Here is a 22,952-nt window from a genome sequence, read left to right on the forward strand (position 1 = left end):
TTAGAGCCTCTTGATGGGTCTGTGATCTAGAGGGCATTTTTAAGTTCATTGATATTTTTCAGAATACCCCCATTAAGATCAAAATCGACTGTTCTTATTCTTCTCGCTTACTTTCTTACTGTGGACTTCCGTAGTCTCTTCCTGGGAAGATGACCTGGAGACAAGGACTAAGACATTCGTGAGTTGTGAGAGTATTTCCAGGATGTGAGGAAAGTAGGTTCCTGGGGGTATCGGGCACCATATAGGAGCTCTGTTTTAGGGTGGGGGAGGGACGGCGTCTCCTGGGGCTTCTCAGGGACCTCTGTCTTCTAAGGTGAGCTCTTCACCTCTGGGTGGGGACATATTCTTCTAGTGCACAGCCCAGACCACAGCCTGCTTCCTACCTCAGTACCCAATAGGAGAGGATCAGAGCTCGTTTACCCCCCAGGGGTGGTCTGCTCCCTCCTCCCTCCCCCGTAGGCTTTCCATTTCTTTCTGGAATGCATCCATCTCATTCCTTCCCTTGGCTGCCCCTTGCAGTGTTTGTGGACAGAAAACCCTCCACAGGTGTTCTGAGGGGAACGTGTTAAAAATCACCATGTATTTTAACCTATTCAGCAAATGCCCATTGCAAGCTACTTTGTGTCCCCAAAATGCCATTCCTCTGTATTCCCGGCCCAGGATGACTTAGACTTAGAAGCTTTTAGAATCTTTATTTCTATCTGGGCAGAATCAAAAAGCTACGATGGAACAAGGTTAAGGGCTGTTTTGACTACTTTGGCAGCTTCTTGTGTCAGCAGCATGATGAGCTTCAGAGGAGAGAAAATACTAGATGCCAGAACAGCTTTCCTTCCCTCTTGTCTTTGACTCCTAGGGAAGCGGTTTCATTTGTGTCTCAGCTGGAGGTCTGCCAACTCTCAGGTTGGCTCAGAGGAATAAGGAAGGGTCTTGGCTCACAGTGGGCTCTCTCTGGTCTTGGTGTAGGAGGGAGCAGCCCACAGAGCCTGGGCTATAAAAACGACATTGAGGGGCACCTGGGAGGCTCAGTGGGTTAAGCGTTTGCCTTCGGCTCAGGTCATGGTCCCAGGGTCCTGGGATTGAGCCCCACATTGGGGTCTCTGCTCAGTGGGGAGCAGGAGCCTGCTCCCCCACCCCGACCTCTGCCTGCCTCTCTGCCTACGTGTGATCTCTGTCCGTCAAATAAATAAACAAAATCTTGGGGTGCCTGGGTGGCTCAGTGGGTTAGGGCCTCTGCCTTCGTCTCGGGTCACGATCCCAGGGTCCTGGGATTGAGCCCTGCATCGGGCTCTCTGTTCTGCAGGGAGCCTGCTTCCTCCTCTCTCTCTCTCTCTCTCTGCCTACTTGTGATCTCTGTCAAATAAATTAAAAAAAAAAAAAATCTTTAAAGTAAATTTAAAAAAAAATCTTAAAAAATAAAATGAGATTTAGGTCAGGCCTGAATAATAGGTGAGACTGACCCATTCGGAACTGACCCATTCAGAACTGTGGCTTTGTTGCCGTTTGGGTTTGAGTTGGAAGAAGCTGAGCACTTTCAAATGAGTTAGGGTAAGCAAGGGCAACCCACTTTATTTATTTATTTTTAAGAGAACTTGTTTATAAATATATTTAAAATTCTAGTTACAGTCATTTAATGGAATATTTAGAAAGAACATCTAGGGGCGGCTGGGTAGCCCAGTGGGTTGAAGCCTCTGTCTTTGGCTTAGGCCATGATCCCAGGGTCCTGGGATCGAGCAAAGCATCGGGCTCTCTGCTCAGCAGGGAGCCTGCTTCCCTTCCTCTCTGTCTACCTGCCTCTCTGCCTGCTTGTGATCTCTTTCAAATAAATAAATAACATCTTTAAAAATTAAAAAAAGAACATCTAGGGGCGCTTGCGTGACTCAGTCAGTTAAGCATCTGACTCTTGATTTTGGTTCAGGTTGTGCTCTCAGGGCCGTTGGGATCGAACTCTGGGCTCCATGCTCTGTGGGGAGTCGAAGTCTCCTCTCCCTTCTCGCCCTCCCTGCGTGCTGCGTTTCTCTCCCTATCTCTAACGTAAATAAGTAAATATTTAAAAAAATAAAAAAAACTCTTGTGTCAAGTTAATTTCTGAGATAAGGTGACTTCTTGGTGAAGTGCCACTTAACGTTGACAGTTCTTGCTTCCTCTCTTAAAGCTTTTTCCACAGCGGGCATCCTCTTCGTCTGTGGCACGGGCGCGCGTTACATACTTGAGTGTGTTTGATGCTATGTGCGCATCAGTGTGGAAATGTTTCACTTTTTCATTTTTCTGAAAAGGTGGACGATGTAGCTAGAAGGTTCCAAAGTGCTTCTCCCTCTTTGTTCCTCACTCCTGTGTCCCACAGGCAAGAAAGTCATGCTGCTGCTGATGTTGGGCATCGCTTTGTTTGGCTTGAGGACGTGCAGGCTCTGACAGGAGAAACCTTCAGAACAGACAAGAAACCGGATCCGGCCAACTGGGAGTATAAGTCTCTCTACCGAGGAGACATAGCAAGGTACGTGTCACCATGTCTTTCCAGATTTTCACTGGTGGGAAGTGACTTCTTTCTCCCCCGAGCCCTCTGTGTGCGGTCCCTGTCTGTCCCCCTCCCTTCTGGATTTCGGGGGGTCGGTGTCCCCCATCGCTGGGCTGTTAGGGCATGTGTCTTATCTCACCCTCTGAAGTGAAAGCTCAAACCCTGTAGTCACGATCCAGGTCTGAGTCACTTATCCGTGGTGCCTGGCATTGTGCCGGGCGTAGTAGGTTTTTAGTAAATTGTTGAATGAGGGAATCTAAAAATACCTTGAAATAAATAATTGTGACAAACTATCTGGAAATCATTTGGTCTGATCTATATGCCATTTAAAAAAGTCATGAGCACTTTTTATTCATCTGTCCAAGTAAGCCATTTTAAAAGTGACATTAAGTGGTAATGACTTTTTCAGAATGCTCCCAGTATATGTCACCAGAGAAAAAAAGAGGTGATGGTATTCACTTCAGTAATTAGTTTATTAAACTTTTCTCCTCCATCCTGTCAATCAAAATTATTTAAGTAGTTATTGGGGCACCTGGGTGGTTCAGTGGGTTAAGCCTCTGCCTTCAGTTCGGGTCATGATCTCAGGATCCTGGGATTGGCTCTCTGCTCAGTAGGGAGCCTGCTTCCCCCTCTATCTCTGCCTGCCTCTCTGCCTACTTGTGATCTCTCTCTATGTCAGATAAATAAATAAAATATTTTAAAAAAATATTAAGTACTTATTAAATCCCTTAGGCACTGAGTAGTTTATAAGAACTGCTGGGAACACAAAGCAGTCATACACAATCTCTCTTTCCAGACAGCTTACAGGTAATGAAAATTGAAGGTAGAGAATATTGGAATGTAAAGCCAAGAGGAGGCCAATATCATTCTTTATAGACTAATTACTTTTTAAAATAAATTTCGGTTTCCATTACATAGCTGCACCTCCAAATTTTGTCATTAGTCACGACATTATGCCTCACCACATCGGCATTTCCTACTAAGATTTCCTTTATGATATGTTTATATCTGTGATTTTTCAGTGGATATTGGTATCTACATGCTGTCTCCTAAAACCTTATGGCTGAGAGTGAATGACTACTAAAATGTTTTTGTACATTTTTTGAATAATTTTGATACTCCTTGAAGTCTTGTTCGGTTCCCCATGGCCCGGTGATATGGGGCCACAGATGTGGTAGGAACCAGGAAAAGGGGAGGCGAGCAAGCACTGACTGTGAGCGTGTGCTTGTTAGCCTGTGATCCTCACAGCTATCTAATCCTGTCTGAGCCTCTCTTTCCTCATTTATTAACTCCTGCTCTGCCTCACACTCAGATATCAGACATCATCTATAGGAATTAAAAATTAGTTCGCAAAGATAAAGGGTTATTACTTCTTAATAGATGAAAAAGCAGAAATATTTCCAATGACCAGCTCTTAAATCTCTGCAAATGAGAGGCTACCAGGCCGTAGGAGGAGACTGACGAGGGAAGTTTACTAATGTAATTTGTGAGGATGCTGCTGGAAGGGGCGTTGGTGTGATTTCCCAGTAGATTCCGAAGCTTAGCTGAGCTAAGTCTTACCCGGATTAATAGCTGTACCACTGTTAGTGTCCAGATCTAGGGCAGTATTGGTCCCGTGGCACTGTGAGTTGGTCAGAGGACAGGGGACATGTTTTGTCAGGTTGAGAATTTTCACACTTCACGCGGGGCACTGACAAACCAGGAGCTTTGCGAGGACTTGCCTGGCACCATCCTGTGAGGACCAGATGAGTCCTTGTGAGTCCTGGGCCTATGACCGCCATATGGTCCATATCTTTTAAGCTTTGCTGGACCACCTTCTAGAAGGTGGATTGGCAGTGTTCAGTGTAACTCGGGAAGGCGGAACCAGGATCAATGAGTGGAAGTTCTAGAAAGTGAGATCTGACTCAGTATCAAAGCAAATTTTCCAGTAGTGTGAGCCTACGAGCAGTGACGTATGCGTTTGTGTATTGTGGTGAGCAGGGCTTAGAGTTCATGGGATTCCAAATTACCTTTGGAAAATTCCTTAGCGCTAGTATACTAGCTCTCTGTGAACTTCAGCTCTGCTTTTTCTCCATTTATGGAGTGGACTGTTGTTTAGCTATACACCAGGTGAAATAGTGGGCATATGTTTAGGAGCCAAGTTTTATGAAATAATAACTTGAACTTGTCTAGTGCTTAGTGTATGGCTAAGGACTTGAAATATATAAACTTTTTGATCATCTCTGCTGTTCTGGGATATGGGTAATATTATTATCCCCATGTCACAGATGAGGAAACTGAGGCACAGACAGGTTTTGGGGGATTTTGTTTTAAATAATTTGGTCAGAGTCAACTGGTTAGTAAATGGTGGGGTTGGAATTTGGACCTGGGTAGACAACCACCATGAGAGCACGTGAATTAAAGTCACCGAAGGGGAGGCAAATTTATTATGGCCCAGCTCACTCTGGGGCTCAGAGCTGCCGAGTGGATTCCGGGCAGAAGTGTGTGCTCGATTTAAATACATTCTTTTCCCATACCCTGTCCCTCTTTCTTTCTTTTCTTTCCTCTCTTCCCATCAGTTCCCTTTTCCTGTAGCTTAATTAATTTAAATTAAATATCTGTATGATATCATTTGCTGAACCTCCAAAGTGGGGTTCCCTCCTTCTGGAATTGTTCCATGTAAGTCCAGCTGACTATTTGATGAGGATTTTACAAAAAACAAAAAAAACCCAAAAAACTCCTAAACCTTTATTTGGGGGCATATTGCATTAAATTACAGCTTAGGTTGTTCCCAGTTAAGATTCTATGATAAATGATAAATGAGATAAAACCCAGATGTCCAGCAGCAGAGAGATGTTAACTAGATGAGGTCTTACCCCTCCACCGGACCGATTCAAAGCCAATAAAAATGGTATTTTCTAAAGCAAATGGTTCAGGGAAATGCACAAAAGTACGGAGGAAAGCCCGAAGCTGTGTATCAGCTATTTTTAAAAAGTATATGTACACATACAAACACATAAACACATATCTGAAAGTAGGCGTTTAATAATACAGATCAGTAAGACTCTTTTTCCCTTTATCATTTTTATCTGTTATAAAATGCAACTATAAAAATCAGTTTTACAAAATGCACTTTAAAAAAAGATTTTATTTATTCATTTGACAGAGATCACAAGTAGGCAGAGAGGCAGGCAGAGAGAGAGGGGGGAAGCACGCTCCCTGCTGAGCAGAGAGCCCGATGTAGGGCTTGATCCCAGGACCTGGGGATCACGATCTGAGCCGAAGGCAGAGGCTTAGCCCACTGAGCCACCCAGGCATCCCCCAAAATGCACTTTTAAAGTCAGAAAACTCTGTAAACATTTTTAAAGAGATTATGTGAGTGTTGATTTTTAGTAAAAATAAAATAGTACTTATGGGGAGAACTAGTTCTACTTAGAGTTTGCTCCTTACAGAATCATGGACGTGTTTAGAGCTCCTGAAGCACTATTTTATCTCCTCACCTCTCGTTAAAGTTGTTTTGACTCTAAATGGACTGGGGACGGTTGTTTTGAGTTAACCTAGGAGGGCCTGGGGGACAGGCTGGAGAGGAAGGGTTTGTGTGCATGTGAAAGCTGGGAGGACAACTTCTCAGGCCCCTGTTGACTGTGGGGGAAGCAAAGGAGGTGCTGGGCCTGGACCAGGGGGAGGTGGACGCAGAACTTTCTGGAAGATGACAAAAGATGGCGACTGCTCTCTCCTTTTTTTTCCCTGACAGCATGATATTGTGGACATTTTAAAAAAATACAGTGTCAGTTGAAAGAATTTTACGGTGAATGCTCCTAATCCCACCCTCTACATTCTACCATGAATAGTTCACTGTGCCTGCCTTGTCACATGTCCGTCTGTCCATCTGTCCTTCAATCTAGCCTGTTTGGTGCCAGCCTCAGTGTACCGCTCCCTGAATATTTCAGCATGTGTGTCATTAACTGCAATTCAGTTTCATTTAGTGTTTTCCTTTGGACTTAAAATTTACATACAGTGTAACACAGATCTTCATTTGCTGAGTTTGGACACATGCATGCACCTGTGTAAGCCAGCCCTTAATGAACATCACCGTGACCCCCACTCCCCCCCAAATTTCCTCCTGCTTTCTTCCACTCAGTCTACACCCCACCTCCCCAGGGACAGTTACCGTTCTAATTTTTTCCATACTCAATACTGTCTCTTCTAGAATTCCATGTAACTGGAGTCCTATAGCATGCTTTGGGTCTGGCTTCTTTCGCTCAGTGGGATGTTTTTGACATCCAGCCCCATTGGGGCATTTGTCAGTAGTGGCTTCTCACGGCTGGTGGCGCTCTGTCCTGTGGCCATACCACCGCTCGTTCGTCTGTTCCGCTGATGAACGCCCGGACCCTTTGCAGCATTCAGCTGTTAGGAACACGGCTGCTGAGAGTGTCTGTGCACACATCTGTGTGTAGAAATGCAGTTTCCTTTTTTCCTGGGGGAATGCCTAAAATAGAATTGCTGGGTCCCAGGGTAAGTCTAAGTTTAGTTTTTTCAGGAAACTGCCAGACCTTTCCCCAGAGTGACTGGACCAGTTTCCATTCTCACTAAGAGCATGTGGAGAGACCCGGTTCCCCGGCAGATTACTCGCTGGTGGTCATTATTGTCGGTGTTTAATTTTAGTGGTTGTGGCGGGTTTGTGGCATAGCTCCTTGTGGTTTTAATTTGCATTTCCTCACAATTCATGATGTTGAGCAGTTACGCATGCGCCGATTGGCCCTTCATGTTATCTTTGGTGAATTCCGTTCACATCCTTTGCTGTTCTTTGATTGTTGGTTTGTGTAACGCACGGAAGAGTGCATGGTTTCCCACAGCCTTTGTGCACATATTCCGTAGTCATGGGTGTGACTCCGGGGGCACCTGTACGCTCTATACAGGTCTTTAAGAGCCCAGCCTCTCTTCCTCTAGAGTAGAAGACAGCCAAGTGTCATCTTAATTATTTTGTTTCAGCTTAAAAATACAATCTTAGCTCTTCCTGTTTTCTTCTTACGTGGGAACACAGGACTATACAGGAAGAAGGACCAGTGTAGGTGACAGGTGACTCACTGTCACCCAAGGTTCTGGTGTCCTTAAGGATAGTGTAAAGGAGGGATGAGGATTTCCACTTTGTCTGTTAATATGATTGTGATGATCCATGACGTATGTATGGGACAGACTTTACAAGACTCTAGGAAAATAGAAACTACTAGAAATTACTAGAATCTGGAAGATAGGCCTGATCTTAAATTCATGTGATGTTAATAAGGAATTGAAGTATGTAGAGGAATAAGTTGAACACAGGAAAAGTTGACTGCTAATTGTCGTATTTCTCTGAATAGAAACTGTCGGAAGGTAAGGTGAATTTGAAAACGTGCAGTTAATTTGCCTCACGAGAGCTCAGGTCTGCTGAGCTGAGCCTCGATGGCAGTGCACCTCTTGCCTCAGTAACTTTCTTTCTTTCTCCAATACAAGATACAAGAGGAAAGGAGACTCCTGCCTTGGCATTAACCCTAAGAAGCAGTGTATATCCTGGGAGGGGGCTTCCACAGAAAAGAAGCATTCGCACAAGCATGTTGAGCGCTATTTTACGAAGAAGAGCGTGGGATTGATGAACATTGACGGAGTTGCCGTCGGCAGCAAAACCGAACCTCCGTCATCTGAGCCGCTCTCCTTTATCCCCGTGAAGGGCCCAGATGATGCGCTTCCTCCTGTTACAACCTGGTTGAACCCTCTGGGCATTTACGATCAGTCCACCACGCAGTGGTTACAAGGACAGGGTCCTTCAGAGCAAGAATCAAAGCAGCCAGACTCAGAGATGGATAGAGAGAGCGCGCTGCTCAAGGCCAAGGTGGAGGAGTTCAACCGGAGAGTGCGCGAGAGTCCTCGCGACGTGCAGCTGTGGATGGCCTTTGTTGCTTTTCAGGTAAGTAACGCTGTCCGGCTTCTCTTACTCAGGATGGCTGTGCTAGTTTGGGGCAAACCCACGCACTCTCCTGCCATTCTGGAGCCCCTGGGAGGTGCCCTGGCCCTGGGCATTTGGCGATTATGACACTGTAGTCCTTGCCCTGAGCTTGCTCCAAGCCCCCGAGGAAGCCTGATGTGTGAAGGGCAAGTGCTTTCGTGTGTAATTTGGGGCTGGCATGTGGGGGTGACCTGCCTCGAGGGAGCAGAAAGGGCGGCTAAAAGAAGGTGAAATTTAATCAGGATCTGGGAAGAAGCGCCCTTGTGCGCCGGGGTGCGGGGTGCAGGATGCGCACGCGCTGCTTCTCCAGTGACCCGGCCGGGGCTCTAGGTTCGCTTTCTGAAGCACGCGGCTTTGTCTTCGTCCTACTTATTTGCCTTTGAACCGTGTATACGGTTGTGTCTCGCCCCACATTTGGCTGTTTCACGGGTGAAATTGGCTCTTGGGAAGCTGCATGCTCGCTCTTGTTATGTGACCGCCCCCCCACCCGTGACGGAGCAGTTGGGTGAGATAAACACACTGCCAAATGTAGCAGGTGACAGAGGCGCCCCAGGAACAGAGTTTCTGCTCAGAAAAAATCAAGGCTAGCCCCCGGTGACGTCCAAAGGACGATTGGCCTGCAAGGTGATAGAGCGGGGCTTGCGGGGAGCTCAGTGGCTGTGGCGGGACTTTGAGGCTCCCCTACTTCCATTAGTAAAATGATGTTTCTGTCTCAAGGATGAGGTCATGAAAAGCCCTGGCCTGTACGCCCTCGAGGAGGGAGAGCCGGAGAAGCGGAAGAGGTCTCGGAAGCTGGTGCTGGACCGGAAGCTGGCCATCCTGGAGCGGGCCATCGAGAGCAACCAGAGCTCCGTGGAGCTGCAGCTGGCCAAGCTGGAGCTGTGTGCTGAGTTCTGGGAGCCCTCTGCGCTGCTCAGGGAGTGGCAGAAGCTGATATTCGTGCACCCCAACAAGACGGCCCTGTGGCAGAAGTACCTTTTATTTTGCCAAAGCCAGTTCAGCACCTTCACTGTCGCCAAGATCCACGGTCTCTATGGCAAGTGCTTGAGCACGCTGTCCGCGGTGCTGGACGGCAGCATCCTGTCACACCCCGCGCTGCCGGGCACCGAGGAGGCGGTGTTCGGTAAGAGCCGAGCCCCAGAGCCATGGGTGTTGGGCACTTACACTGGCTTCTGGCTGTAGTCAAAAATGAAGATGTATTTTTGGTTTATTTTAGAAATAACAGAATTGATACAATGGATTTATTTTTTATTTTTTATTTTTTTTAAAGATTTTATTTATTTATTTGACAGAGAGAGATCACAAGCAGGCAGAGAGGCAGGCAGAGAGAGAGAGGAGGAAGCAGGCTCCCTGCCGAGCAGAGAGCCCGATGCGGGACTCGATCCCAAAACCCTGAGATCATGACCTGAGCCGAAGGCAGCAGCTTAACCCACTGAGCCACCCAGGCGCCCGATACAATGGATTTAAACAGAAAGTATTAGGACTGCTTTGGACTAGAACAGATTTTCCCTTCTCTACCTTCTTGGTGGGGGTGAGGAGCGGGCATTAGAGCCCATCAGGTTAGTAGAGGAACCGTGGTCTAGAAGGTCCAGCTTTCCTGCTTTTAGCCAAGGACACGTAGTCAAGTCTCGACTGTTGTGGCTGTCCGTTGCCTTCCCTGTTGAGATGTCTGTCTGCTCAGCTCACCCCTTCTGGGGCCTCGCAGTCAGTTGAGCACAGATTTTTACTTTCTGATGAAATCTACACCATCCTTTCTCCTAGAATTTTTCTTGTAATAATGAGCTTTGAGTATTTGATAACTGTCTAGAACAACTTCCTGCCTTACTTTTATGCAGCATATATAGTGTTTGTTAATATTTGTATTCCCCAATGGCTTCATATAAAAATTGGAATAAATGTACTTTGATTATAGTTCTGTGGTGAGTCCTTTTAACAAGGACATGTATTATTACAGCTTTGAAACGATCACAATAACTAATTTCGGAGAAAAGATGTTCTCGGTGTTGAAATGCACGTTTTTAGAAGTTGTGTTCTTCCCCTTGAAAGTTAACCAGGACTCTCTCCCTGCTGTCCCTGCTTTCAGCTCTCTTTCTTCAGCACTGCCACTTCCTGCGGCAGGCTGGCCACTCGGAGAAGGCCGTCGCTCTGTTCCAGGCCATGGTGGACTTCACCTTCTTCAAACCTGACAGCGTGAAAGACCTGCCTACCAAAGGACAGGTGCGGGTCCTTGTGAGACTGGCCTCCCCCTCTCCCTCACTCCCCCACCCTCTCCCCCTCCCTTCTCCCTCCCCCTCTCTTTCTCCTTCTCTCTCTTTGGGGGGGAAAGCGTGGATAATGGGAACTGGTGGTAGTATTTTTAAAATCCTATCCTCCTTTGTGTCAGCTCTGCTGAGAACTGTTGCTCAGAGTATGCTGGTGATCCAAGGAAAATTCCATAACGAATCTAGTGAAACTTGGAGAGATGAAAGATCCACTTCCCCCATTATAAACTCAACTATGTCCCCCGCCTCCCTTTTTTTTTCTTACTTATGGGCCTCATTTCAGTGCTAATTATCTCCGTCAGGGAGAGAAACCATGGTCATGCCTCTTAGAGCACGATGTCTCACTGTCTCCTCCTCCTGTGCATTCTAAGCCGGGTCTTAGGTCATTTTCCTAGTTAGCATTTCCACTACGTAAGATCTTTGCGGGAATTGCAAACGATAGTGCGATAGTGCGTGTTGACACTTTGTCAACGCTGATCCTTACTGGAGAGGTAGAGAGGTGTTGTCATTTAGATGACACGTGAACAGTGCCCATATTTGTGATGGAGAAGCGATAAAAAAATCTCATCATAAAGCTACCCATATAAGAAAGCCCCTTTTTCCTTGAAAGAAATCTCCATTTCCTACTTCGCAGAGGGGGTCTGGTGGAAGATGGATAGGATATCTGAATTTATAGTGAACTTACAGAGGCCTCGGGAGGCTATGATCTCCATCTTGTGGAATGTTCCTGAATTGCCCTTAAAGACTATTTTTATCATCATTATTTTTATCTATTTTTTTCCTAGATGAAATTGGGTTAAAGAATATTGGTTAATATTAGTATACCTGATTAGTCGTATAATGAGCCAGTTAACAAAATTATTTTAAGACACGGTGTGCTGTTTTAAGACTATGCCATGCTATGGAAATGAACCTTGGCGGAGCGCAGGGGCCCTGGGTGTGTGGTTGCCGGGTCAGGATCAGAATGGCCCTCATCCCAGCCCTTTGCTGACGTTGGCAGCCGGTGACGAGAACAGTTCCTCTCGGGGAGGGTGGAGCCCGGGACCGTGAAGCAGGGAGCCACGCCCCTCAAGTGTGCACAGAGCCTGCTGCGTGCTCTTAAGGCTTTTCGTACTGATAGCACCTGTAGTTCCAAAGCATTTATCAGACAGCTTTGAAATAAAACTTATCTTTGAGGACATTCTGTATCTTTAAAACGAGAGATATTGTTAAAAGACAAAGTAGTATAGCATGAAAGAAGCAGAGGTCTGGTCTGTGTTTCTTTTTTTTTCTTTTTCTTTTTTTTTTTGACATTTGACAGAGAGCATGAGAAGGGGGATCTGCAGGCAGAGGCAGAGGGAGAAGTAGGTTCCCCGCAGAGCAGGGAGCCCAACGTGGGGCTCGATCCCAGGACCTTGGGATCATGACCTGAGCCAAAGGCAGACGCTTAAGGACTGAGCCACGCAGGTGCCCCCCGGTCTGTGTTTCTACAGAGAAAGTAAATTGATTGTAACTTTTACACTTAAAAAAAAAAAAACCCACCCTTCTTTTTCTGGAGTGTTCTTTCTTCTGTCCTCTTGTAAGAGCAAGACTGCGAAGAGGGAATGTGGTCTTTCTAGCTCCTCTTCCTGAGGTGGCTGCCAGGCACTTGGTATGGGGCCTGTGCCCGGCCCATTGCCCAGCCCTGCCCTTCCGGGGCTGTCCTGGACACAGCCCTCTTGCAGGCATGCATGGCACTGCCCCAGGCTCAGGCTGGACCGTCCTGCGGCTCCTGGCCCACAGCATGCCCCTGGAAGCCTCGTCCTCTTCTAAATGTTTCTTATAGAAGCTTTCCTTAAGCAAGTGGTTAGCTCACTTTTAAAGTCCTTATTGTTGAGGTGCCCGGGCAGCTCTTTTGCTTAAGTTCCTGCCTTCAGCTCAGGTCATGATCTCAGGGTCCTGGGATCGAGCCCCATGTCAGGCTCCTTGCTCAGCAGGGAGTCTGCTTCTCCCTCTCCCTCTGTTCCCCCTGTCTGCTGCTCCCCTGCTTTTTTAAAAAATAAATATATTTTTTAAAAAAGAATTTAAACAGCTAAAAAAAAATAAAGTCCTTATTATCAGTTGACCACATGGTTGCTTTCCTGTTCATTGCTGGGTTCACAGTCCGGTTTGTTGGGAATTACTGCACTGAATTGGTCACTGCACACAGTAGACCTGATGCCCAAATGCAGGAGAGTAGAGGTGTGATCACGGGTCTGGCTTTAACACACAGACCTTTTTATTCACCGGGTGCCTGCCACACATAGCGCTGGGCCTGCAGGTGTTTACTGAGCCCCCACTAGGTATTGGGCACTGTGCCAGGTTTTAGGAACACAGAGTTGAGATGTCACGCCCTCAACAGCCCCCGGTCTGTCCTGTGGAAACTTTGAATCCCCTTCTCCTTGGAAGGTCTTGGAAGCAACATGATTTCAGGTCTTCAGGGGTCCAGTGGCTTTAGGGGAACGGGCTGTATTCCTGTCCTCAGTTAGACGGGCCTCCCAGGGTCAGAGCTGGGAAATCATTCCTCTCCTACCCAGCTTTTCGTAGACCGTGGCCAGTCTTTTTGTAACAGACTCTCAGAAGTGGTGGCCTGTCACTTTGCTGCGTCTGATTGCTACAGGTCACAAGGCCCAGCCCACACTCAGGGGTAGGGTCACAGGGGGCTGTCTTGGAGGCCACCTACCATACTAGCTCATTTTTATTTTTTTCTGTTTTGGGGTGTATCCTAAATCTACTGGAAACCGGGCAAGCAAGGCTTCAGCCACGAGCCCCTCTTGTGCTGATGAGAACACACTTGGCTCAGTGGTGCAGTGGTTTTGTCCAAGCTGGGCTCACCTCCGTATTTTAAACCCGAACAGGTGGAGTTCTTTGAGCCCTTCTGGGACAGCGGGGAGCCCCGGGCTGGGGAGAAGGGCGCCCGCGGCTGGAGAGCGTGGATGCAGCAGCAGGAGCGAGGTGGCTGGGTGGTCATCAGTCCAGGTGAGGCCCCTCTCGGCTTGGATGCACACGCCTCTGCCTTTGTCTTCTGGAATGTGTTTTCATGTCTTCCTGATTATTTGTTTATATGTATAAGCTCTTTTGTCAGTCCTTAAGAACGTTGTAGAAACATCAAAATATCAAAAATATGCTAAGTGGAAGCGTTGGGAGAATATAGACCGTCTGTCATCCTTATGGCCTTTAGGCAACGCCCCCGTCCTGCGGAGGCTTTGAGTTTCCTTCCAGAGGAGGGAAGTTTCATTTTTCTTTTCAAAAAGTTGTTCAAGAAGTAATCTTGTTATGAATCCCCCTCACCCCCATCCCCATTTAGTGTGTCCTAAGGACAGTCTTTCTGCTTTCTTGGCAGTGGACAGACCATCAGGTCCTTTGAAGCACTCTTCCCTACTTAGGAATACTATAAAATAATTATTAACTGGCATTTATGTGACTGTCATCCAAATGACCCCAAACTCTTTCTGGATTTACATCCTAAGACAGTGCTGTCCAGTAGAAACATAACTCAAGCCACCAAAGTAACTTCACATTTTCTAGTCGCCACATTAAAAAATTAATATGGTGAAATTAACATTGAGGATATATTTTGTTTGACCCAGTATGTTAAAGCCTTAATATTTCAATGTGTGACTGTTAAAAAAAAATGAGATATTTTGCCTTTTTTTTTTTTTTTTTTAATATGAACTCTTTGAAATCTGGAGTGTATTTTACACTTTACGGCATGTTTCATTCAGACTAGCTGCTTTCAAGTGCTCCATAGCCACGTGGGTACGGCTGCCATCTTGGTCAGCACCATGCCCGGCTCTTCAGGAATTGCTTCTCCCCCTGGTTTTGTTGAAAGTGAGAGGGAAAGCGAGGCCCAGGCCTGTCTGGCTTCTTCTCACAGATGTCACCTTCCTGGGCCTTGGTTTCTTCAAGGAATGAAAACTTGGTACTAGCCCTGGTTCTAGGCCAGGTGGCATCTCTGGCCCTTTGGGTGTTGGGAGTTGTTTTTCTCTCTGTGGCACTAGCAGAGTCAGGCAGTCCTCCCTTAGCTCGGCTACTTTCCTGGAGTGTTCCCTCCCAGAAAGAACCGGCAGCACTCTCAGGCTAACCAATGATTTCATATGTGAGGAAAAATAAGTTGCAAGGCAAAGTGGAAGTAGATATTACCCTTTTAGCTACTGCTAAAGTCTGCAAGACCACATGAAGGACCCCAAAATAGAAGTCTTTTTTCTTTAAGAGAGAGAGTAGGTGGTGGGAGGAGGGGCGGAGGCAGGGCCAGAGGGAGAGACTCTCAGGCAGACTCCATGCCAAGCGTGGAGCAGGACACCAGGCTCAGTTCCACAACTCCAAGGTCACAATCCGAGCTGAAATCAAGGGTCAGACACTCAACCAACTGAGTCACCCAAACTCCCCAAGAAGTCTTTTTAGTAGTGACTTTTGAGTACCAGCTCGGGGTGGTTCTCTGTTTTTAGGTTTTTGTTTTTTGGGATTTTTTTTTTTGTTTGTTTGTTTTAATGAGCATGTCTCCTAGAATGCACAGAATCTGCGTTCTAAGGTTCATCACATTCTGCATCTCTATGAAACTGAAGTAGAATTCTCACAGCGGTGTCCCGGGAATACTGCTTCCAGAAAACTCGTTGATAACTATTCCTTGTTTCCCTTTATTTTTTAGTTTTCTTTGTCCCATCTTGATGAGGTTGGCATTGAGCGAGTGGCTGGTATTCACCGTTGATTCTGAGGCATTTTTTCATGTATCGCTACTTCCTCTCTCTCACCCTCATTTTCTCTTAGTCTCTATTGTTATATATTTATGTGTGTCTTTCCAAAATCATGTAATCTTTGGAATTTATAATGTAATAAATACAGATATCTAAGCTAGATATGTGACTCACAGGATAATTTCTCTTAGGGTGAGAGTTTTTATCAGTGCGATTAAAGAATTACCTTGCATGTACGTCTTTAGAAAAAGGTGATAAATGGTTAAATTTTAGTTTTCTTTGAGAATTCAGAAGAGCGTTTAGATAGAATATTGGATTTAGAAAGTTAATACATACTTCACACATTTAAATTCTGTGGAGTTTTTGTTATTTATTTTTTATTTTTTTATTTTATTTTATTTTTTTTAAAGATTTTATTTATTTATTTGACAGAGAGAGATCACAGTAGGAGAGAGGAAAGGAAGAGATCACAGAGAGAGGAAGGGAAGCAGGCCCTATGCTGAGCAGAGAGCCCGATGTGGGACTCGATCCCAGGACCCTGAGATCATGACCTGAGCCGAAGGCAGCGGCTTAACCACCTGAGCCACCCAGGCGCCCTGTTATTTATTTTTTAAAAGATTTTATTCACTTGAGAGAGAGTGCATGCACATGCACAGTCGGTGGGGTTGGGGGTTGTGGCGAGGGAGAAGGCCTCTCAGAAGGATCTCAGAAGTCCTGAGATCGAGCCCTGAGTCGGGCCCCCTGTTCAGCGGGGAGCCTGCTTCTCCTCTCGCTGCTCTGCCTGCTGCTCCCCCTGCTTCTCCCTCTTCCTCTGCCTCTCCCCTGCTCATGTTTTCTCTCTCTGACAAATAAATAATTTTTTTTTAAAGATTTATTTATTTATTTGACAGAGATTACAAGTAGGCAGAGAGGCAGGCAGAGAGAGAGAGAGGAGGAAGCAGGCTCCCTGCCAAGCAGAGAGCCCGATGCGGGACTCAATCCCAGGACCCCGAGATCATGACCTAAGCCGAAGGCAGCGGCTTAACCCACTGAGCCACCCAGGCGCCCAATAATTTTTTTTTTTTAAATAAAATCTTTAAAAAAAAAGAAAACCTTTAAGGAGCTCCCAGACTAGTCACAGGACTGCGCTATTTTGCATTCCCACCATTGGTGCACAAGAGTTCCAGTTTCTCCATATTCTCACCAACGTAGGTTTTCTGTGTAGTATACTACGATTGGCTTTTTTCCACTTAACATTACCCCCGAGATCCGTCCGAATTGCTACACGCATCTGTAGTTTTTCAGGGTGATTTACTGTGAGTAATGGTCCATGGTGTAGATGTCAAATTTCTCTGTTAATCTACTGAGGGACGCTGGGAGTGTTTCCAGAGATTGGCTGTTATGAATAAGGCTGCTGTGGGTATTAGTGTTCAGGTGTTTGTGTGTATGTAGGTTTTCATTTTTCTGGGATCAGCATCCAAGAGTGCAGTTGCCGGTCTTGTAGTAAGTGCATGTTTAATTATATAAGAAACTGCCCACTTGTTTTCTGGGGTAGCCATACCATTTTCTAAACACTATTTATTTTTAAATAGTAAACTTTATAGAAGACTGAAGACTTTTCTCCTCTCCCGTTTTGCATGTTCAGAGTAAGGAAACAAAGTGAAAGTACAGGGTATCTTGAATTGACTTTTTTGGAGAAGTGAACACAGGTTGTGATCATAAGGCCACTGGCTGAAAATCCCGATGGCTTTAGGAAATCTAAACCCGTGCTGTTACTAAGTGTCGTGTAGCTTTCTGGAACGGTGTTGTCCAGTACATTAGGCATTAGCCATATGTGGCCGTTTTAATTAAGATGAAATAAAGTAAAAAATTGAGTTGTGCTGCCAGCTACATTTCAGGTGCCCACTAAGTCACATGTGTTGGTTGCTACCATAGTAGACACATAAGGTATATAATAAGTCATCATCATAGAAAGTTCCGGTAGTGTTGTTCTAGAATAGGTGTGTTCCCATTTTAATTGCTGTGATAACATTACAGATCATCTGATTCCATTGGCTAACTGCCAGGGTTTTTTGGGAACCTGACTGGTGATAGGAGAGTCCCTCAGTGCCTCGGAGTCCCTGAATGTTCCAGAAGGCTGGGCCTGGGTCTTACTCATCTTGGCACTCCAAAGACCCACAGGAGGTGGCATCACAGACCGGTGGAATGTGAGTGGTGGTTTTATTTGCTGGTGAGGTGTGAGCTAAAAGTTTTGTTCTCATCTAGATGATGACGATGATGAGCCAGAAGACGAGGACCAGGAAATCCGAGATAAGAGTCTGCCCAGGTGGCAAATCTGGCTTGCCGCTGAGCGGTCCCGAGACCAGAGGCACTGGCGGCCGTGGCGCCCTGATAAGACCAGGAAGCAAACCGAGGAAGACTGTGAGGACCCCGAGAGACAGGCGAGTGTCCCCCCCGGGTGGGAGGCCAGCTGCCGGGTCCTTCTCCTCTGCCCATTCTCACGGGCTTTCCTTGCCTGCAGGAAGCTTGCCGGGTGCTTGGGGCACTAGCCTGGCTTGGGAGAGGTGAGCTTGCTTCTGACCTCTTGTTCCTGTTTCTGGAAACCTCACTGCCCACTGGTGATGTGGGAGCGTGGAGGAACCTGACCGGATAGTTCCTTTTCCCAAGTAGGAGGGAAGGCCTCTCCGGAGATGGTCTTCCAGTTAGCTGGCTAGTTTTTCACATGGAAGCCTGAGGACTCAGGGTTTTCAAGACGTGGTTATGTAGCTCTGTCCACGTTCCCCATCGCACTCTTGTATCCTCAGAGAGGAGGCGGATAGGTTTGACTTGGAGGGACAAGGGGACCTGGATATAGAGGCTGAGCTGGGACAGTCGCTACACTGGGGAAGCAGCTCCCGTTCCTGGAGCCGCTGGGGTGCACCAGGCACTTACGTTGTCTCGTTTGCTGTTGTGGAGCGACGTGGCCTGTGCTGCACTGGTAGCCGGCAGCTCTGAAAGTTTTATGTTAAAATAAAGGAAGAGCTTTTACTTGGAGCCTGAAAAGGACCCAGTTTTCTAAGACCTGGCCGTACTGCTTGCCATGCAACACGCTCTAGGCACAGACCAGCAGGTGTTTGCGGTCCCGAGGCTCACGAGCTCTGGCCTGGTCTGTTGTCTGCGACCCTCCTTGCGATTTACGTGCTGCCAGGGTGGGGGTTTTTGCCTATTTCCCTCCCTGCGGGACCACTGGTGCACGGACCGTGCCTTTCCTGTGCTGACTGCTCAGTTGACATTCCCAGATATCGAATGACTATTTGATGCTGGCTCTTCTGCTCCAGGCACAGCGACCAACACGAGTGCCCAGAATGTTTGAGGAGTGGCAGATATGGTCGGGACCCAGGGAACTGGGGAGCTCCAGGTGGGAAGGAGGGGCCGATGCCGGGGAAGCCGCCGCTCAGCTCTGCGATGCTGCATGCATGGCCTGCGGCGAGTGTGCACAGGGTGTCCCTTTCCTGGCTGGCGCCATGCATCAGGAAGAGCAGGGCGTGCGGTGGTCGATGGTTTTCTAGCGTTCAGGGTCACCTGGCCAGAAGTTAGTCTGAGGCTTAGAGTGCCAGTGGTTGTCTGGAAGCTCGTTTCTGGAACAAACTTCCACTCTGAGCAGTTCCTTGTCCCTTAGCTTTTTTTCTAATCAGAGCGTGGAGGAGAGAAGCTTTCCGATGAATTGACAGTTCTGAGGAGGCCCCCAGGGAGTCCAATTTTTCTGTGCTCACGCTTTGGCTTCCTCTCTGCTGGGAGCCTTGGAGACCAAGCAGGTCAGCTGTGCCCTGAGACAGAGGCCAGCCTCTACGGCCTCACACTTTAAAGTGGCGGCATGAAATCAGCTGCGGACGGGTCCACTGAGCGTTTGGCCTTGAACTGCGCTTGCCACGGCCCATGGCTGCTGGAGTCTTCTTCCTGCCTCACTGCTGTTTATCTATCTTTTAGCCTGTTTTTCATTTCTGAAGGCAATTTTGTATGAAGAAGCCACCAAATAATAGAATTCTTTTTTTTTTTTTTAAAGATTTATTATTTTTAGAGAAGGGGGCAGGGATAGAGGGGGAGAGGGAGAGAGGATCTCAAGCAGACTTTGTGCTGAGCGCAGAGCATGACGCAGGGCTCCATCTCACAACCCTGAGATCAGGACCTGAGCCTAAACCAAGGGTCTGATTCTCAACCCACTGTGCCACCCAGGTGCCCCCAAATAATAAAATTCTTATTTTCTATCTTTTTTTTTTTTTTTAAGATTTTATTTATTTATTTGTCAGAGAGAGTGAGCACAGAGTGGCAGGCAGAGGCAGAGGGAGAAGCAGGCTCCCCGCTGAGCAGGGAGCCCGATGTGGGACTTGATCCCAGGACGCTGGGATCATGACCTGAGCCGAAGGCAGCTGCTTAACCAGCTGAGCTACCTAGGCGTCCCCTTATTTTCTACCTTAATAAACAGTTCGGGTGATTGTAATTTATTAGAGTAACTACAAAAGCAGTTATGTGTGCTTTCAGGAGTGAGTACGATCCTAGATTTTCTATGAATTCATTAGGCTCCTTTGGAAGGTTTTGGCTTAAGCCCATTCATGGTACTGCCTCCTCCTGCCGGTGCCTGGGCAGCGTGACAATGCCACCAGCCCCCCGCCAGCTCCCCTCCATCTCTCCGGTGCCTGATGAGGCCTTTGGCTTTTTTACATCTTGCAGGAAACCTAGCTCTTGTCTGTTTAAAGTTTAATAAGAGTAATGTTGAATCATCAGCACACCCACATGAAAGGGCCCCAGGAAAAGTCGCGAAGCCTTGTCTCTGGTCTGTCACAGTGAACAAACTGCACCCCTGAGCGGGCTGCCTCAACCGCCTCTCTGTTACAGGTGCTGTTCGATGACATCGCACAGTCTCTGATCCAGCTCTCCAGACCGGATCTTCAGTTCCAGCTGGTCAAAGCCTTTCTGCAGTTCCTGGGTGTGCCTTGTGGCTTCAGCACCCCGGCCTCCTGCGTCTACCTGGCCATGGATGAGAACAGCATCTTCGATAACGGGCTTCATGATGAAAAGCCATTGACTTTCCTCAACCTCTCCTTCAATGGCATCAGCTGTGTTGGCCGCTCAGACCCCCTGGACTGCCGTCGCTGGACCCGAGGTCACAGTCGAGAGGGCGAGGAGTTCATCCGCAATGTCTTTCACCTTGTGATGCCTCTGTTTTCAGGCCAGGAGAGGTCCCAGCTCTGCTTCTCCTGGCTACGGTACGAGATGGCGAAGGTAACTCTGGCCTCCCCTGCTCCGTGCGGGGGCTTCAGACACGATCTCGGGGCTCTTGGTGTTCCTCAGCACTGGGCTTTGGCCCCTTCTTGTTCTCAGAGCCCCCAGGCTTCAGTATGTGGCTGCCCCTGCTGAGGGGTGTGGGAGGGGCCCTGTGTATGCTGCTCGCCAGTGACTGGAGCTGTTTGTTGTGTTCACTCTTGTGCCAGATATCTGGGATTATACGAGCAGTTACTGTGAAGACTCAGGCTTAGGCGGGGGTTGGGGGTTTCCGGGTTTATTAAAAGATAAAACAAGCTACTTACTTACCTCACTCTTCATCGCTATCTGTTAGGTGTTTTTCTAGGATGGACTCTTCTGCCCTCTGCTGGCCACTGGTTAGTATTGAATCTTAACGTCCAGAGCTCTGGCGCTTAAATGAACTACACGGATTGCACACACGGGGACATGTTCTGAAAAATAGTGTGTAAGAAAATTTGGTGGCCTCCTGTCACTGGAGAAAGATACTTGGACCAGACGAGCCTCGTTTACCGAGGTTTCCAGTGGAAGCCTGGATGCTGTCGTTTGGGGGCGCCAGTAACCTTGGTTCAATCCTGATTTGTTGTCCAGCTCAGGGATCCCACATGATTGGCTACCCTGTGATGCAGGAAGGAAGTGTAGACGCCCGTGTGGCTTTCTGAAGCGGACAGGACAGAGGGGTTGCTTGAAAATAACAGAGCACACAGGAGTCCTTTTCTTTTTACTTACAGGTCATTTGGTGTCTGCACACTAAAAACAAGAAGAGGTTAAAGTCCCAAGGAAAGAACTGCAAAAAACTCGCCAAAAATCTCCTTAAGGAGCCAGAAAACCGCAACGATTTCTGCCTCTGGAAGCAGTATGCACATCTGGAGTGGCTGCTCGGCAACACGGAGGACGCCAGGAAGGTGTTTGACACGGCGCTCAGCCTGGCGGGCGGCGGGGAACCGAGGGGGTCCGAGCTCTGGGAGCTCGGCCTCCTCTACGCGCAGCTGGAGCTGGAGCTGGAGCTCTCGGCCGATGTGAGGGGGACCACCGCGGCCCGGGCCGTGCACGTACTGACCAGACTGACGGAGAATGGGCCCTATGGGCCCTACTCGGGGCCGGTCTCGGCCGTTCATGTCCTGAAAGCCCGGAAGGCTTACGAGCACGCGCTGCAGGACTGCCTGGGGCAGAGCTGTGGCTCCGCTTCAGCTCCTGCCCGCCTCGCGAGCCTGGCCAAGTGCTTCCTGCTCTTCCAGTATGTGACTGTAGGCATCGAGGCGGCCGTGCGGCTCTACGAGCAGGTGTGTGCGGGGCTGCGGGGCTCGGTGTGCCCGGGCGGCGTACTCGAGGCTGTCACGCTGCTGCACACGGGCTTGCTCCGGTTCCACACCAGGGTCCACGTTTACCCCCTGGCTCCCCTGCGCCAGGCGCTCTCAGAGGCGATACAGCTGTACCCAGACAACCAGCTTCTCTGGAGGGCCTACATACAGGTTCAAAGCAAGTCCCACGCAGCCAGTAAGACCAGAAGGTTCTTCGATGCTGTTACCAGGTCCGCCAAAGCCTTGGAGCCTTGGTTGTTCGCGATTGAAGCTGAGAAAATGAGGAAGAGGCTGGTGGAGACCGTTCAGAGGTAGGTTCGGACATCTTGTCCGTCTTGTCCACAAGCCTTTGTGGTGTGTTTGCTGTGACCCCGCTGCCCTGTGAGGCCTCTGGGATCCAGAAGCAAATACGGGCCAGTGCCCAGAGCTCTGCTGTGGGTGTCCTGGTGACGTGGGATGACCTCTTGGAAGAGGACTGCAGTGGCTTTGTTAGGGGCTCTCATGGCTGTCTGCCTGGGCCATGCGTTTGGGCTCCTGAACGTTGCTGATGGCGTGTGGGGGTCCAGTCAGGCATCTGCTGTCTGAGCAGCGGTGGGGACAGCACGATGGGCAAGAGCAGGGGCTCCGGAGTCGGACTGTGGATTCAGATCCCAGCTCTTCCACATCCCAGCTGTGTGGCCTTGGGTAAGTCCCGTCCCCTCGAATAGGTTCCCCTTCGGGGTGAACGGTAGCCTCCTGCGAGGACTGCTCAGAGGGGCCAGGCAGGGAGGGGCTGAGCAAGAGGGAGTGTGAGAGAGTTACTGGCCTCTGTTGTTATCACTGGCGATGACCGCATTCTGTTCTACAGGTCAGGTCGTCTCTTGATCCGGTGAGGGTGTGTCTGAAGGTTAAGTGACTATCACAGTGGCTTCGCTCTGACCTCTTATCAGCCGATGACTCAGCGTTGCCTCTGAAGAATGTGTTGCTTTG

At 48.2% G+C, this 22,952-nt stretch overlaps 1 protein-coding gene across 3 annotated transcripts in view; it reads left to right on the forward strand.

The window, feature by feature from the left end:
• The window catches only part of NRDE2 (NRDE-2, necessary for RNA interference, domain containing), a 53,836-nt gene that overhangs the window by 20,090 nt on the left and 10,794 nt on the right, over window positions 1-22,952 (forward strand). For 2 of the 3 annotated variants that reach the window (XR_009399173.1, XM_059373531.1), the window contains exons 4-12: window positions 2,342-2,491; window positions 7,985-8,435; window positions 9,192-9,597; window positions 10,558-10,691; window positions 13,591-13,711; window positions 17,671-17,846; window positions 20,278-20,648; window positions 20,999-21,041; window positions 21,414-22,294. Coding sequence is in view for 2 of the 3 variants with exons in the window: in XM_059373531.1 (XP_059229514.1) it covers window positions 2,342-2,491; window positions 7,985-8,435; window positions 9,192-9,597; window positions 10,558-10,691; window positions 13,591-13,711; window positions 17,671-17,846; window positions 20,278-20,648; window positions 20,999-21,041; window positions 21,414-22,294 (2,733 nt within the window). In the remaining variant the exon portion in view is untranslated. Of the gene's footprint in view, window positions 1-2,341; window positions 2,492-7,984; window positions 8,436-9,191; window positions 9,598-10,557; window positions 10,692-13,590; window positions 13,712-17,670; window positions 17,847-20,277; window positions 20,665-20,998; window positions 21,042-21,413; window positions 22,295-22,952 lie in introns of all 3 variants that reach the window. The other variant, XM_059373532.1, reaches the window with a different exon arrangement.

The sequence above is a fragment of the Mustela nigripes genome, chromosome 13, assembly GCF_022355385.1.
Source record: "Mustela nigripes isolate SB6536 chromosome 13, MUSNIG.SB6536, whole genome shotgun sequence".
Taxonomy (NCBI): Eukaryota; Metazoa; Chordata; class Mammalia; order Carnivora; family Mustelidae; genus Mustela; species Mustela nigripes.